We start from the raw sequence: 16,340 nt of genomic DNA on the forward strand, positions 1-16,340 counted from the left end.
TTCGATATCCTTTTATGGCTGTCTTGCTGGTGCCACTAAGAGAGCCTTGAACTTCTGCCAGTTCTTGCAAAGTCGCTAGCAGCCTTTCATAGTTTTCAACGAACCTTTGCATTGATTTTACTCTTACTGTCTACCTCGTTGGACAGAGTGGTATAGCAGTAAAGTATTCGGCCTGAAATAATGCTGCTCACCGGTATCATTACCCGGAGGAATTGCAACGCTCGAATAAACAGTCTTCCTGTTCTTCGATTCGAGGATTGCATTCGACACATCCTTTACAATGTTCAGGGACTCCGGAACTTCTTTCTGAGTGGGGAGGAGACTTCGAGCTTATTTATTTAATGCTCATTTGCATACTAATAAATTTAATATTTTTATTATTTCATTTTTCAGTGTTCAAAGGTTTATGCAAACTGTCACGTTGTGGTGACGACACTCCAGCAGTCAGGAAGACAACGAAAAGGCTTCCAGAAGAAGCTGTTTCAGGGGCTGACTCGCGCCCACTAAGAACTGAATGACTCGGCGGTGGCGATAGCCACAAGCGTGCTCGGTGGTCATCGAACTGAATGCCTGCAGTTCTTGGCCGCGCTCAATTTAAAGCTGGCAAGGAACCTTCGAGCTGAAGAACCAAAAGCAGCTACAACAATCTGGAAAAATGTAAGAGCGCACGCAGCCACGATCAATGAAGATAAGTCTGGTCGCATCTCGCGTTACAAAACAAAATGATAAAGCCGCGTGCCGGCGGTTTCGAGTGCGAACGAACAAACGGTGCAAAGATTCACGGCAGCATAAAACGAATTGAAATGGGAAGCTTTATAGATGGGAAGCTTTACGCACGATGAGTGATCAATTGCATTAAAAAAGTTTGTGCATAGTTTGTTTAAATTCTGATAATCCTGATCATGTACAAAGGTCAGACAGTCGACTTCTGTTGGGACATGACTTAGGCTCCTGTCTGGGTTTGGTTGAGGGTTTGGGGAGCGATGTATATAGCTCAGCCCCGCTGTGATTGAGGGGTTATTTGAAGGGTGGGGGGATTGAGTGCTTCAAAATGTCAGAATCTGGGTCAAGTGTAGCGGTGGGGGTAAGGGGTGAGGGGGGGCGTTAGCTGCCATTGGAGAAATGCATTGGAAGAGGGGGGGACTTCCAGTTCAGAGTCCCTGCTTGGGGCTCGTGTTTTGCGCAGTTACAACTGTGTTACAACTTTCAATTAGAGCGGCCTAAGGGGCGAACCAGCCCAGTTCCAAGAACCCTAGGGATTACGAATAAAGCTCGGATTGACAGATGTGAGCAGTGCAGCCGCAGCGTCGTGCCCCCAAGATGTAGCTTGACATTTCCCTCTATCTGTCTAAACTTTCGCTTGGGGCCAACTTTTACTCAGTGCTATCCCAAGCTATATTTTGGAGCACGATACCCAAGCATCCAAGCCTATTTAGGAAACTTCCCTAGGAGCCAACTACGGGCCCATCTAGGGATAGCATTGCAAGAGGATGCCAAGGCAGTACGTGGGGCTGTCGCGACACCTGGCAGTAGGAAAGCGAAGCAAGATTAGATGTGTGCGCACTCGGAGAGGGGGGCTGCAAGCAACCGTGCGCAACGTGTGTGTGTTTGCGAGCTATATTGTGAGCATCCACGTTTGGGTTTTTTTAGGCATCACCGCATTCGACGTGTGCCATTACAACCAAGTTACCTTCTCACATTCGTCATGCGCTGTTCCCCCTGGACTATGTCATCACGCAATGTCTGAACGGGTCGTACTACGCACGCCAAAGGTTGCGAAAGCCATGACTAGCGCTCGCATTCTGAAGCTGTAATGTCGCTACTCTCCCTGCGTGGAAGCACGCGCGTCTACGAAAGGACATGATCAGCAGCTCTGCAAATGTCGCAGCCTGTACGCGAAAGGTGTTGATAACCAGCAGCTTTAACCAAGGGGAGTGAGGTGACATGATCAGCAGCTCTGCAAATGTCGCAGCCTGTACGCGAAAGGTGTTGATAACCAGCAGCTTTAACCAAGGGGAGTGAGGTGACATGATCAGCAGCTCTGCAAATGTCGCAGCCTGTACGCGAAAGGTGTTGATAACCAGCAGCTTTAACCAAGGGGAGTGAGGTGGCGCAGAAAGTTTGGCTGATGGTTTGCTTCTCGTGATGTGTGCTTAATTGCACCTTTGGTATGACCACAGTCGCAGAGTATCTCGCGCGATATGTGCTCTATTCGCCACTGAAACAGAACGGTATATTTCTGCTCCACCCTGTAACGACAAACGTGCACCAAAACCGATCTTCGGGAAAATTCATGCAACAGCAACATAAAAAAACGATGATTTAGTGATATCAGTATTATGGACAGGACCACTGATAAAAACAAAAGGGAGGGGAGGTAGCTGTGCATGCTGCGGACTTGCAGTGCGGAGCCAACATCACTGCGAGATTTTCTGGACGTATAATATTCGAAGCCTTGACAAGCCCGAACAGCAAAATGCGATCAGGCTGGAGCAGTTGTTCTTTCGCTTGTACACCACAAGAACGAACTTGCGCAGTCATGTGCAGGGCTTTACTCAGCGTTAAAGCAAAGTAGCGAGTCATAACGGCTGGCGCCTTTCTTTTTTACACCACGGCAAATTAATAGTTACGGAGCTACATCTATAATTGCACTTCTGAACTTCGCTGCGAAACCCAAGAAAACCTCTGCCCGATTGCCAGTTTGCTCAAGCTAACAATTAAGCTGCTCACGCTGCCTCCAAGCCAATCTTCTTCGGCTGCTGCCACACCCCCTTCAACCCCCCGAGGGGGCGTACTGCAATTCTGCTTTAGACAAACGTAGTGTTCACTGTAGGCGCAAATTCTTGCGAGTGAACCGTCAATAATAATAATAATACAGAGATAGACCATATTGGCCATACGTATACTTGAGGTTGCAGGCAATTAAAAGATAACTTTATTCACGAGGTCGCACGTACTACTATAGACTTCGTTTGTACTTTGTATAGAAGCACATAAAATGAATAGATGCAAAGGATCCAAACACGCACAGCACAAGGTCACCACATATAATGGCAACAGATTACTACGGGCCTGTGGTGACCCGTAGAAGCGAATTCCGATTCCGGCCGCCGCGCGTATTATTTACCGCTTGGCATACTTCTGCACATATTCGCGCACTTTGGCTACGAAGCCTTCTTTGTCTCTCTGGTAATGCTCGGCAGCCTCGTTGTCTAGAGGGTCGTCGAAGTTGAGCAGGTCCGTGAAGAGCGCGTTCAGGCCCCAGACGATTTCCTTGAGTGTCCGCGTCGGCGCCCAGCCCATACCGTCGATGGAGCTTTCACGTAGAAGACTCAGGCACACATTCCCTTCCTCGTTAATGTTTGGATGCCAGAGCCGAGTCGTGCACTTCACCTTAGGAGGCACCATGTTGTAGTCTTCGGGAACATCGACTAGAAACACGAAGCGGCCGCCCTGCCAATAGCCCTCATCGGGCGCGATGATAAGCTCGAAGCGATGCAGCACGTCTGGGTCATCAAACTTGAGCGTGCATGTATTGGGAAGATTGGCCTCCATTTCTTGCACTTCGCGCACGAGCAGCTTGTCTCGGACGGAAGCTCGCCGCACAGCTCCGACGCTCTCGGGCACTAAGCTCTGCACGGAGTCTGTGTTGTTGTTCTGGGAGCTCTGCTTCAGCTTCTTCGACAAAGTGATCATAATGCTTGATTGCGCCTTGCCGACTTCCTCACGCACAAATCGTCTGACTCAAGAAATCATGTCTTTCGTGAAAACATCACGCGCGGAAGCTATTGCAAAAAAAAAAAAACTTCGTGCCGCTGCAGGTGCGCGGCGGACAAATCTAGTGTTCTGGACAAATCGCAAAGTGCCCTCAAGTCGCCATCAAAGCGCACAGGGTTACCAGATGGTCCCAAGAGGTCTTTAAAAAGTAGCCGAATTGTCGGAAAATGTGAAAATTATATGTAGTTCAGAAATAGCCAAAAATAAATTGTGATTTATAGAACAATATTGAGCGCTTCGGAACTAAAAAGAGCAAACTGACACAGGCACATGAGCATGTGCTTTGTTTTTATTTTTTCCGCGTAACTTTTGCGTTTCCGCCCTTACACTTGAGTGCGTTCAGCTGTACATACGTAACTCTTTGATTCGCTGTTAAATTACTGGTCATGCGTACTAACCGTACCTGAACCTGCTAGCAATGCATGTAAAGAACATGTATCAATCAATCGTCATCGATCCAGTAGAAGGAATAAGCCCCACATCCAATTCAATCCAGATGACATGCGTCATGGCCATAGAGCGCGTTATTCGAATCGGAACGAATCCCGGCCGCGGCGCTCTGATTTCGACGGAGGAAGTGCTAAAGACGCCTGTTGTGCGGTGTCAGCGCACTTAGAGGGCATTAAATGGGCGAGCCATCAGTTATGGCATCTTTTTCAGCCCTTCCTCCATCTGATCCCTCACGATTCGGTTAAGGTGTCTGCCGCTGACCAAGTAATAGCTGGTTCGGCTGGGTGCTGCGCGTTTATTTGCTTTGAGTTTCGATGGAGGCGAAACATAAAAGGCGCCCGTGTGCTGTGCGATATATCAGTGCACGTTATAAAGACCCCCAGGTGGTCACATTTTTTTCAGAGCCCTCCACTACGGCACCTTTTCTCTTCCTTCTTTCACTCTCTCTTCACTAACGACGTGGCTGCAGCTGAGGTACGTGTCCATCGAGAAGTGAGACAGTTGCCGCACCTTTCATTTCCTGATAACGGATTCCTCAGAATAGTTCTCTAGCGTCTCCTTTTTCCCGTGTCTTCGCTTGAACTCGTGCGGCCAATGCGGTGGATTTTAGCGGTCTTTCCGCACACTGCTTTCATCTCACAGCGGTACCCTTCCCTCTCGGCCGTGACGAAATTTAGCACAAAAATAGCTACATGGCAAAAAATCTACGCCAACCTGAACAGGAAGTAGCCCAAATTGGCTATTTGTAGACGGCATATTTACAATGCAGTGTGGTTAAAGTGTACTATATAGTATATGCATGTTCCTGAGACGATGCAAAAGTTACTGGCGATGATAGATAGATAGGATGGATTGACTGATTGATTGAAGCCGTACTCTTTGTAGCGGACGGGCAATGCTAAGTAATCGGCTGCAAAAAAAAAAAGAGAGCGTTTCGAGGAAGGGAAAGCGCAATAGCTCACTTTTCGGTGGACACCTCAACCTCACCATGAGAGAAGAGAGGGAGGAGCGAAAAAAAAAACAGAATTTCTAACATCTGTGGATATTTATAATGTGCAACCCGGGTTATAGTGTGTACATGGGTCCTCTGTAAGTTTGGCGCCCCAGAAAGTTTCTCAGTATTACCTAGAGGGAAAACTGGCACCATTGACTATGCGAGTGTTGGGCCAAGAACGTGGATTCTGCCTCTGAAGCGGCGTCTGCTCCGCGTGCTGTCTTCAGCCTGCAGATAAAATTATTATAGACAATGTTAGTTTCACGTACGTAGAGCTCTGACGGGTGACCAGTGCGCATGCGTAGAACGCAAAGGGTATGCGCGGGTCTCACGTACGTACGTGAGATTCGGATTTTTACGTTGCGGTCTTTGCGTTGCTTGCGTACGCACATAGCCTCCTCTATTTTTTAGAGGAGACTATGGTACGCAGCGTTGTCAAACATGGCGGCGCCCTGCCCGCCGCTTCACAGCGATAACAGCTTTGTCGCTAATCAATCGATCTGATATCGTGTTCTAAACTGTTGTATTCGCCATCGATTTGCCTATTCTTACCCTTGCATAAAGTTTCAAGCGACAAATAGCTTTTGTTTTTCAGATATAAGGGCAATTTTCCAGCTAACGCCGACGCAGTTTGACTGGCTTGGTTTTGACTCGTTTTGTCTTAGAGTGGCTACAGCAGTGTCTTCATCTGTCCGTTAATGGCGCTAGGAAGAACGCGCGGCGACTGTCGCGTACGTGCAACTAAAAGGGTTTGAAGCGACATGCGCGTATGCTCGTAGACTTCTCAAGGCGGATTTATAGTGGTGGCGAAGGCTGGGCCGAAAAGTGGTTTAGCGCGACTGCAGCACAACCAGAGGATGGGGGGGGCAAAACACTCATATAAATAAATAATAAAACTACAAAATTAGAATGTAATCTGCCAATAGAAAAGAAAAAATATATTAGCACCTTGTTTTATGAATGAGGTAAGTCATTTTATTAAAACCTGGCAAATTTTGTATTTTTGCAACACTCTTGACCTGCCCCCTATTCATGAGTGTGCGGTGCATTACAGCGCGTCTTTGCAGGCCTTGTTTCCATACCCGGCTAACCCGGCCACAGTGGCGGGAGCTTACGAAGCGATTTCTTTTCGCCAGCTGTCTGCGATGGCGCGCCTGGTAAAGCGTATAAATTTAGCTCGCCGGTCTCAAAATGCTCCTTTTGCGAAGTTTTCGTCGTCCTTGCACGTCGCTTCTTTGTCACCGTTCGGTAAGATTTGCACCCCGCTGCACCGCTGCGGCAGTTTTCTCGGTTTTGTCGTTTCCTTCGGCGTGCGGCCAGTGCGAAGTCTTTTTCCGTCTTTGCACGCTTCGCGCTCTTCTTTTGAAGCGCTTAGCGCTTCATTTCAAGATGAGCTTGCGGCATGTGAAGAAACGATGCTCCGTGGTACACTGCGACAGCGTGGATAGTACCATTGGTGTCACGCTACACCGATTCCCGCTGGACTTTCACAGGTGAGCTCTTGACAGTGTCGTCTGCTCTAGGTATGCACGATAGCTTCGATATGGTTTCGCCGGGCTGTTCGCTCGTGTTTCATAGCTATAACCCGTTCGTGCGTACTTGGCTTCATGTTTTCGGGGATATTTATGTACTACACTGCAGGGCACACACTTTCAGTGCTGAGGTGTGCGAAAGAGGCCCACATTTTTCTAATTTATAGTGAGTTTCATGCAGCTGACTATCACCAACGTGAACTTCACACCGGGCTCTCAGGAGCAACCACGTGCACGCTACTGACCGGGAGGCCCATTTAGAACAAAGTTTGCTACCTGACAGCTCCGAGTACGACATTGTTTAGTTTTGCAAAACCATGAAGCCAATTTGAGGATCCCCTCGCGGCTGGGAGTATCGAAACTCAGCCTCGTGTATGTGCGCGGCTTTGAGGAGGCTTTAACTGGATTCGCTCAGCAGGAGTTATTGCCTGCCTTGGTATTGCTGTCCTACATATACATGACTGTCAGGGTAATTTTAAACGCACTTCACTCTCGTCACTCGTTGAGCTTAGAAAAGCAGCTAGCCGCGTGGCATGAGGACGAGCGTTACCGCACTCTGGGGCGCAGAGAGCTTGGCGCGAGCATAGTTCAGATGTAATGCAAGTATAATTTACTGCAGTTAGCAGTGACAGGAATAATGACGCATTGGCGTTTCGAGTATGCGTATTCCTTTTGGCGCAGTTGTATCTAACGTGCATGTTGCATCACGTCCAGGTGCCGAGCGTGGGTGCAGTTCTGCCGCAACGTCAGCCTGGAGAAGAAGGCGCCGTCGCAGCTACGAGAACTCAGGATTTGCTCGAGGCACTTCGAACCATCTGTGTATCTGACGTCAGGAAGGCTGCGACACGATGCTTTGCCTACTCGAGCAAGCATTGCCGGTAATTTTTGTTATCAAACTTTTAAGGCATTCGCCGCCCTTGAAATGTCAGGTTTTGTGAAAAAATGAAATTTTTCCTTTTTGTCGTAACCATAAACAGTCTAGCGTCTTTTGCAAAACGAATTATGTATCTGTGTTGTGGCTTTAAAAATTACAGTAAATTTTTACCTGCACCCTGCTAAGCGAAAACGAAAATGGAAGTATCGCTTTCACGTGAGCACATATAATTATATATATATATATATATATATATATATATATATATATATATATATATATATATATATATATATATATAATATTCGTTTTACGTCTCTTGTATGCACTGTACACTGTATGTGAGGTTCGTGACAAATGTCCAACATAGCATAGAATTAGGTTTGTGCTTGTGGTAAGCTAATGGCACAAGCTTAGTAGGCGAAGGGTGCTCAAGCGAATTTCTAGGCACGGGTGCGGAAAAAGTACACTGACAGTGTGAATACTCTTGCCTGATATTTCCGGTAAAAAAAAGGATAATGGAAGTGGGATATTCGATAGTCTGGTATGGCAAAGGGCTCCAAAGGATCTTAACGTGAGTCTCTCAGTCTTCCGGTTCAGGCTGTTTGATGCCGCTAGCCACTTCAGCAACGGAAACCAGGCGACTCTACATGTTTTGCAGCAAGTGGGAGTTGAATCTTTCATATTCACCGTGAAACCTTGTCTCATGAACGGTCCCTGTCGTGTCCAGAGGGCATTCTCGTCCTTCCTTTGATAGCTCAAAAGAAGTGAGGGGGAAAAAAGGGTGAGCCTTCCTAAATGTTTGATGAATTTTAGTACTCCAGAACTTTGCTTTCTTGTATGCAGAGCTTCTTTTTTCATCTTCAGTCTTATCAGGATGCAATCTTATGCCGACTTGGGCAAGGTACGCTTGGTGAAAAGCTTCTCGAGATATTGTGTGCTCATGTGTTATGTATCAAAGCATGCACTGAACGATTATAGAAATGCACTAATAATTGTTTGTGTTGTTGCCTTTTTCCTCAATATTCATGCTAGCGAAAGCCAATGTTTGTACAGGTTTTTATTTTTTGCGATAATTGCTTAAGAATTCATCTTGTTGCATCTCATTGCGTAGGCCATAGGCTGACCTGCATAAATCTGTAAACAATATGGGGCACATTACTTGATTTGCGAGCTATCGTTGTTTGTGTGACAGGCGAATTTCGCACTCTTCAAAGTAAAACATAGCATATGAAAATTGCAAATGATTTACTGGTACTCCACAGCTGCTGATGACATCAAACTAATGTGCCTAACGATTAAGGGTGGTAAACAGAATTTTATTTCATTGGATAAGCATTTTTCTTTCTAGAGTGATGACAATGTGAACCGCATGCTGTGGAAGCTATAGTTCTTTGGAAATTATTTACTATAAAGGTACTGAATTCTCTTTTCTCTCCGCAATAATGTTGGCATTTCAGACACCTCAAGCGAATGCAGCAGCGACATGAACTGTTCACAATCTCTGAGCGAAACTTCGGCATCAGTGCGCCGGGCTGGAGAACCAGGTGATCAGGGTTGTATGCATGACTGACATAAATCTTTTGAAAATGGTGACGACTGAAAGCTCATTGGACTGCTTCCTATGATAGCTGCTGTCTCCGGTGAACCTGTTTCCAAGGGGTATGTCCAGAGTCGGTCGTCCCAGTCGCTGCTACTCTTCCAAGAAGGTGATTGTTATTTCGTATCTGCTCGAACAGCCTGAGGAGGTATGGCTCAGAAATATGCTACAATTCCTTGTCTGTGCGCTGTGCAGATGCAGATGGTGCCAGCCCTACTGGTTCTACGCTGAACCAAGCTTGTTCCCACGCCAGTGGCTTCATAATGGTTCAGTGTAAGTGTTAATTCCGCCTGTGGCGCTTAGTTATTATTTGTGCATTGTTGGGTTGCTGGCTTCCCTGTCAGAACTGTGCTGTCACTATATTTTGTTCTTTATATTCTGTGGGCGCAGCTGACCACACATATGCAGGACCAAGCACTGAAGCAAGCGCTTCATCTCTGGAACCTGGCACGGCAGGGGTGGCCGCAACACTGTCAGCGAGTACTGATCTGTCACCAGGAGCTCCGTTCAGCAGTTCGCCTCTTTCTTATGAAGGTTAGCAATTTTACAACGCTTTCGCAATATTGCGCACTTTTTGGTGCTACAGGACTACATGCAGCTATGACTAAACCCGACGTAGCAACTTATTGCTCTTCCGTCGACTCTGTACGTTGCAGGATCTTTCACCAGCCCCATCAATGAAAGGCGGCCACTGCAGAAACTTTGAGCCAAGCTCAGGCAGCTGCGTAACCGCAACAAGAGGCTGCAAGGACTGCTGCTTCAGCGCCGTCGCATGAAGACCACTGCCGAATTGGTAGATAGTCTGCGTGAGCATTTAACACCAGCTGTTGCTGCTTTTGTTGAAGCTCAGTTAAAGATGCACAATGTCAGCAGGTTTGGCCGTCGATGGTGCAGCCAAAACAAAACCTTTGCTTTAGGTTTATACTTCCACAGCCCAAAAGGTTACAGATATTGCAGGAAACTCCTGAAACTTCCATCTGTTAGGTCACTGCAGCTGTGGCTTGCACGCGTACCATTGAGGGTTGGATTTTATCCTGAAGTTTTTGATTTGATCGAGAAACGGGCAGCGTCTTTTCCACGGCAAGACAGGGCTTGCACCATAATTTTTGATGAAATGCATGTTTCAAAGGAGCTGTCGTACAATCCAGTGTCGGACAGATTTGAAGGCCTTGAAGAGTACAGTGCAGCACAAGGTCCAAATCTTGCAAACAAGGCGCTTGTGTTCATGGCCAAAGGAATATGTACGCCGTGGAAGCAGCCTCTTGGCTACTTCTTTGCAGATAAGGCAGCGCCTGCAACTGTTCTCTATGACCTCCTCTTCAAATGCCACAAAATGTTGGTTGGAGCTGGATTGCAGCCTGTGGCTGTGGTTTGTGATCAGGGGAACCAAAATGTTTCTCTGTTTTCGAAACTTGTGACCCCTGAAAAGCCGTACTTAAGTGTGAATGGTGAACCGCTTTTCTTTATTTTTGATCCACCGCATTTGCTCAAGTGCTTGCGCAATATGCTCTTCAAGTATGACTTCAGGGTAGGCAGTGACACAATTAAAAGCTCGTACATACGACAGGCTTATGAGAAGGATCGAGAAATGCAAATTCGGTCCATCCCAAAGTTGAGTGCCCGGCACTTTAATTTAACTTTTGCTTCGAAGATGTCTGTGAAACTCGCAGCACAGGTATTCAGCAATCATTGCGCTGCTGCATTGTGCTCATTGGTAACATTCCAACAGTTGCCATCAGAGGCTATCCACACAGCCAGATTTGTTGAGAGGATCGATAGACTCTTTGACAGTCTAAATACTTCACAGAAGCGGGGAAAGTCTCCGTATGCATCTGCAATTTGTGCAGGATCTGTGCATGAAGAGTTTTTGGAAGAGTGTATTGCAGTTTTCGAAAACATCGAAGTTCTAGGCTGTGCGCGGCAGCCTCTTTGCATCCGTGGCTTCTGCCAAACTATGAGGGCTGTGCTGCTGTTATGGAACCACCTGGCCTCTCGCTATGGTTTGACATACCTCCTTACCAGGCACCTGAACCAGGATGCACTTGAAAACACCTTTTCTATTGTTAGGTCGAAATCTGGATCAAACAGCAACTCGTCTTGCCGGCAGTTTCAAGCAGCATTTAGGCATCTTTTAGTTAACAACCTTTTCAAACTGTCGGAAAGCAGCAACTGTGCTGAAGACATGTCTAGCCTTCTAGCCACTCTCCCAATTTGTTTATCTAAGTCTGCTCCTTCTCTCTGTACAGCTGCCACATCTTTGCCAGTTGCAGTAGAAGTTTTGCCATATGATTATCAGTCTCCAATACTAGAGAACAACATTGTCTATTTTGCTGGCTGGCTTGCCTACAAGTTTATGAATGATCACAGGTGTGTTACAGGGCCACATACGTGCGAGGTGAGGCTAGAAAATGCCGCCTTTGCCGATCAGAGCCAAGTTCTCTTGTACTTAAGTGTCAAAAATCCTGGAGAAGGTGACTTTGGGAGCCTGTCAGTTCCTACACCCTCGTTTGTAGCTTTCATCAATGCTTGCGAGCAGGTTTTTGTCGCATCTAGTGCCAATATTGTGGGAAAAGAACAAGTAGGGCATGATCTGTGCATGTTGCTTCATGCCAAGGTAGAAAAATCGCTGACTGTGTGTGGTGATGACGTTTATGATGGTTTGTTTGCCCTGTTCGTCAGGGTGAGGTTGCATTGGCTTGCACGCAGAAAAAATCTTGAACTGCACAGTCAAACTACTAAACGGAAAGCCACGAAGCAAGCACTGAGGCTAAGCAAATGAAAAGGATGCAATTCCCGAGCTGTTGGCTGAATATTTTGTGAAGTTGCAGGCTATTATGCAGCCTTTGCAACAAATCAGCTTAGTCTGGTTTAACGGTTGCAAAGGGTTTTTTTCTGGTTCACAGCCTGGTTTTATTCTTTTATTTTTTACTTGTGTATTTTGATTTGCTAGGATGTGACGTGGTTGCTCACAGGGGCAATGGTTTAACAATGTAGCATCTTTCATCGTTCATTCCACTATGTCGCTCTTTTAGGGTACTTTTATGCCATGTACAGCCTGTTCAAGTGTCACCTATGTACTTGTGCAATATTGTCAGATAAAACGCCATACCGATAAAGCGAATGCCTCTGAAAGGAGACTTTCTAGGCAATGGATTAACCTAGTTTCCGTGGCGCTGGGATTAATTTTTCCACCTGCTCGCCCCCCCTGCAGTTCCGTGCTGGCAGGTATAATGAAATCAACCATTGTCATCATAACTACCACTCGGCACCACTGGCTACCAGGCCACCTTTTAGCAGGCTAGTTGCATCTCAGAGTTTTTAGTAGGATCTTTGTCAGCGCAACGAACAGAACAGCGCTGGACTTTTATCTGGCTATATTGTAGCGTACAGTACACTGATTACATGCTTTACTGCCCCGCGAATGTCCTTGCACTTCACTGTACACTGTACTTCATGTGTACTTTTGTTGACGTAAAATTACTTCAAATTGATCCGCCTAACGACTAGAAGTACTCTGGGGATGGTACGCCGGCTCAATGTATGGTATTTGCTCCTACGTTGAGCACGTTTGAGGGTGCTAAAGCTGGCTTTAACATTGCCTTGCAGATGTAAACGCACCTGCTATATTCTTTCAGCTGAAGAAATTAAATGTGAAGAATAATCCCAGTGTGCTCTATGGTCTGTGTTGATGCGCCTACTTATGTCATGTTATGTTCGCTTCAATTGAAGCTGTCGTAGCATTGTTTTCTATACTTTTCAATTTCCTAACTGACAACGTTCGTGGCACTTCAGGGATTTTCCTATCTGCACTGTGACTATTGAGATGATTAGCCAACTTAAACAATACTGCTTGTGCTGCCTGTGACATGTTTTTGTTTGTGTGCCAAGGGTGTGCTTTGTGACTGTATTTGTTTGGTTGCTGCAATAAACAATGAATATGAAACTATGAAAACCATACTTGCCGTACACTCTATTGCGAACTGTGCACTTGAGCCAGTGCTTTGTGCATCATACCTTGCTGTACTCAAAAGCTCCCAAAAGTACTAGCACCAGTATTTGCACTACGAATCATGCATGCTTCGCCAGTGTCTGGAAGTGTTGCTGCCTTTCTATGCTGCCCCTCCTTTACCAGCCACTTTCATTGCGTTCCCAATTGCACATTAACAAGGCCATAACTAGCAGGAACTCGAGCACATTTGACTGGCAAAGGTTGGGGCGCGCTGAAAGGCAGCAACCTTCGAGAGGTACGGGCTCGAAAACGCGGATTCTACAGAAAGACCGCTTTATAATTCGCGCCAAAAGCATACGTATGCGTGACGTCATTCTACGTCACGTTTGCGTAGTTTGCCCCCAAAAATCCAGGGGGCGCTGGAGTGCCCACGAGCCGCCATTTTTTGGACCAATGGGCGTCTATGGAGCCTTCGCTACCAGCATACATCTACCTTGGAATAACTTCCATAAGGCAGCGCTCAGGGACCCAGGAATGATGGAGGACGCTGTCGGTCATCATATTACCGAACGCATGTGGATTTGTGGCAACGTGTCGATGCGCAGCTGGCCAGACCTGATGTCGCGTAGGATGACTTAGTTGGTACAGATGATGAAGTTGACATCGGAAAGCCTTACACTGACGAAAATAACAGCGCACGAAATATGAGAAATAACTCTCGCATTGTCAGAAATCTGATGAGGGCGATAACGAAGGGTCCAGGCTACCACCTGCTACCATGAGAGCTCCGAAAACTAGCTTGTTGATAGCAGAGGTATCGAAAGGAGCATGTGACTGCACTGGAGAGCTTGGAAAGTGCTATAATAGGGTCTTGTTTGAATTAACAGACGTGCATAAAGGACTTGCACTGTCCGACTTGGTATATTTGGCTGTAATATGGGAAGTCCACTTACTACGAACCTCTGATACAATGAACATCATTTGTGCAACCATCATGATCAGGTTCATAAGTGGGCTCGACTGTATTTCTGAACTTAACAGCTTTGAGAGTAGAGGAAACCCATTTTAAAGAAATTCAAGAAAAATTTCAAGGGGGCTTGATACCCTGTCTAGTTCCCCAAGGTTCTGTGCTTCAAATGCCTGAAGGAGTTCATCTCATTTCCCTGTTTACTAACATGCTCTTCTCTTGACGCTTACCCCCCCCCCCCCCCGTCCTGTGTCAAGCCTCTGCAGGGTCTCGGGGAGAAAAGAGAGCCGTCGGTGATGGTTTTAGGCAGTCTGTGTGTGGTGGCATGGCTGTTTCTCCGGAGCCTCCTGCAACTGATAAAGCACACTCCCAGTGCTGAAGTGATATCTGATGTCACCGATGGCAACTGAGGGCATTGGCACTATTGCAGTAGAATGGTTTTTTGTTTGTATTTGTGGGCTTCCTGCAACACATACAGCAATGTTAATTCATTGAGATAACCAGGAGCATGTGTTCTAGTTGCTTTGCTTATTAAAACATGTCTAAACCTGCCTAGTAGCCCCTTCATGGCAGGGCATGGAACTGCCCTTCACTAATGTTGCGGATATATAAAAGCTATTACAGCGACAAATATTGTGAGTTCCACTTGTGTTGGAGCGAAGTGTATTTGTTCAGACTGTTAAAAGCTTTTAACCAGCCTAGCTAATCACCTTAACTAGCCTAGCTCATCACCTAATAGCAGCTAAGCTGCTACACAGCTCGCCTTTCCAGTTCAAGCATAGGAGCACAATGTAAGGCTACTAAACTGGATACCTGCAAGTAGTCTCTAATAGCAACAACTAATAACAAATTTAGCCCATCATGTGAAAGCAATAATTAAACCATGTCGAAAATGCGAGACATGGAATTTGTTATAGTGTCTTATGGAATCTGTAACAAATTCCATCAAGCACACATCAGTGGAAAGCATGAATCGCAATCGGGAGTGTTCTGCTTATTACCAGGGCACCACTATCGGGTTGTACTCCTGGTGAGGCTACAAGAGGTGTTCAAATCTCTTCCCCTTGCCATGACGCTATGTTATTAAAGCATGTTTTAAAGAAAGTATTGCAGCCATGTGCAGCCCCGCCAAAATAACGTGGAGCACGCTTCAGCAATTAAACTCTTCTTACGGCGTACCTCACAAAAATTGGGAAATACTTAATACATAAGTTAGTATATGCTGCTGCTGTGCTCGTGTATGAACCCAAGAAACCATCTCTTCTCAATGGGACGCATGAAAAATTTTCAAATGCCGAACCGTATAATGCTACAGCTAGAGTTACATGATGTGCAGTTGGGTAGAACTGCCTGCGTCAGCCCAGCACTGCTTTGATTTCCTGTCGTTTTCCATGTCATTATAGAGATCTTGCATCAAATTCTTTATGTGAAGAGTTGCGCACATACTAGTTTTGTTGCACAAAGCAGTGGTGCATGTTTAGGGCTGCAATGCAGCAGGTGAGACTGTGCACACTAAAAAACAGTGTTGCAGCCACTGCAGAACTTTTTGCTGGGCTAGTTGGCGAATGATACGGACCGCAGAAGCGCCAACACAGATGAACACAAGAAAGTGACAAGGACAATGGTTTTAGCTATACTGAAGTGAAGTTAGTTGTTTTGATAAAAATTTTATCCAGTCATACCTGTGCCAACATTGAAATGCAGAGCATGTAGGTGTAGTCCCACACAGTGGTATGTTGCAATTTATACTTTGTCCAGTAAAACTTCTTTTTAAGCTAGTTGGTGCATTTTGAACCTAGGAACTTTGTCAACAGCCCAAATACCAGAATTTCATATCTCAAGTTTTCACAGCTTTCCTGTGGCTTCCTTGGCTTAGTAACTGTTGGCCTGTTGTATTTATGACAACATTACACAGTAGATCTTATTTTTATTTGTGCTCAGTCATGTGGCTGAAAACATTTTTGGGAACAAGACACTGAAAGTCTAGTACTGCTCCCAGCACACAATTTCTTTGAACTACAGAACACATTGTGTATTCTAGACTACTGTGATAGGGGTGGTACACACAAAATAAGGCACCTTTCAATAAAAGCCCCAATGCCTGCTTACTCTTGTGCATGCTGTCACTATTGCTACAGGGTTGATTGTTCAGACACTTATTGTTGTATGAATTCCTAAATAGTTATCTCTAACTTGT

The 16,340-nt window shown here is 46.0% G+C and overlaps 2 protein-coding genes and 1 long non-coding RNA gene across 3 annotated transcripts; 2 read left to right on the forward strand and 1 right to left on the reverse strand.

Annotated features, from left to right (window-relative positions):
• Positions 1–2,922: 2,922 nt before the first annotated feature.
• LOC144113773 (NEDD8-conjugating enzyme UBE2F-like) lies at positions 2,923–3,851 on the reverse strand. The gene has a single exon (XM_077647084.1). It carries the CDS (start codon positions 3,694–3,696, stop codon positions 3,124–3,126), a length of 573 nt encoding a protein of 190 aa, XP_077503210.1. The 5' UTR covers positions 3,697–3,851; the 3' UTR covers positions 2,923–3,123.
• Positions 3,852–6,412: 2,561 nt separating this feature from the next.
• LOC144113774 (uncharacterized) lies at positions 6,413–12,693 on the forward strand. The gene is made up of 7 exons (XM_077647085.1): positions 6,413–6,714; positions 7,468–7,631; positions 9,088–9,174; positions 9,259–9,336; positions 9,423–9,500; positions 9,618–9,761; positions 9,884–12,693. The coding sequence occupies exons 1-7, from the start codon at positions 6,413–6,415 to the stop codon at positions 9,931–9,933; spliced, it is 903 nt and encodes a 300-aa protein (XP_077503211.1). The 3' UTR covers positions 9,934–12,693.
• A 986-nt stretch (positions 12,694–13,679) lies between these two features.
• On the forward strand, positions 13,680–14,695 carry LOC144113778 (uncharacterized). Its single transcript, XR_013310858.1, has 2 exons — positions 13,680–13,818; positions 14,401–14,695. It is a non-coding gene; the product is annotated as an uncharacterized LOC144113778 (long non-coding RNA).
• Positions 14,696–16,340: the final 1,645 nt, after the last annotated feature.

Source organism: Amblyomma americanum, chromosome 1, assembly GCF_052857255.1.
Source record: "Amblyomma americanum isolate KBUSLIRL-KWMA chromosome 1, ASM5285725v1, whole genome shotgun sequence".
Taxonomy (NCBI): Eukaryota; Metazoa; Arthropoda; class Arachnida; order Ixodida; family Ixodidae; genus Amblyomma; species Amblyomma americanum.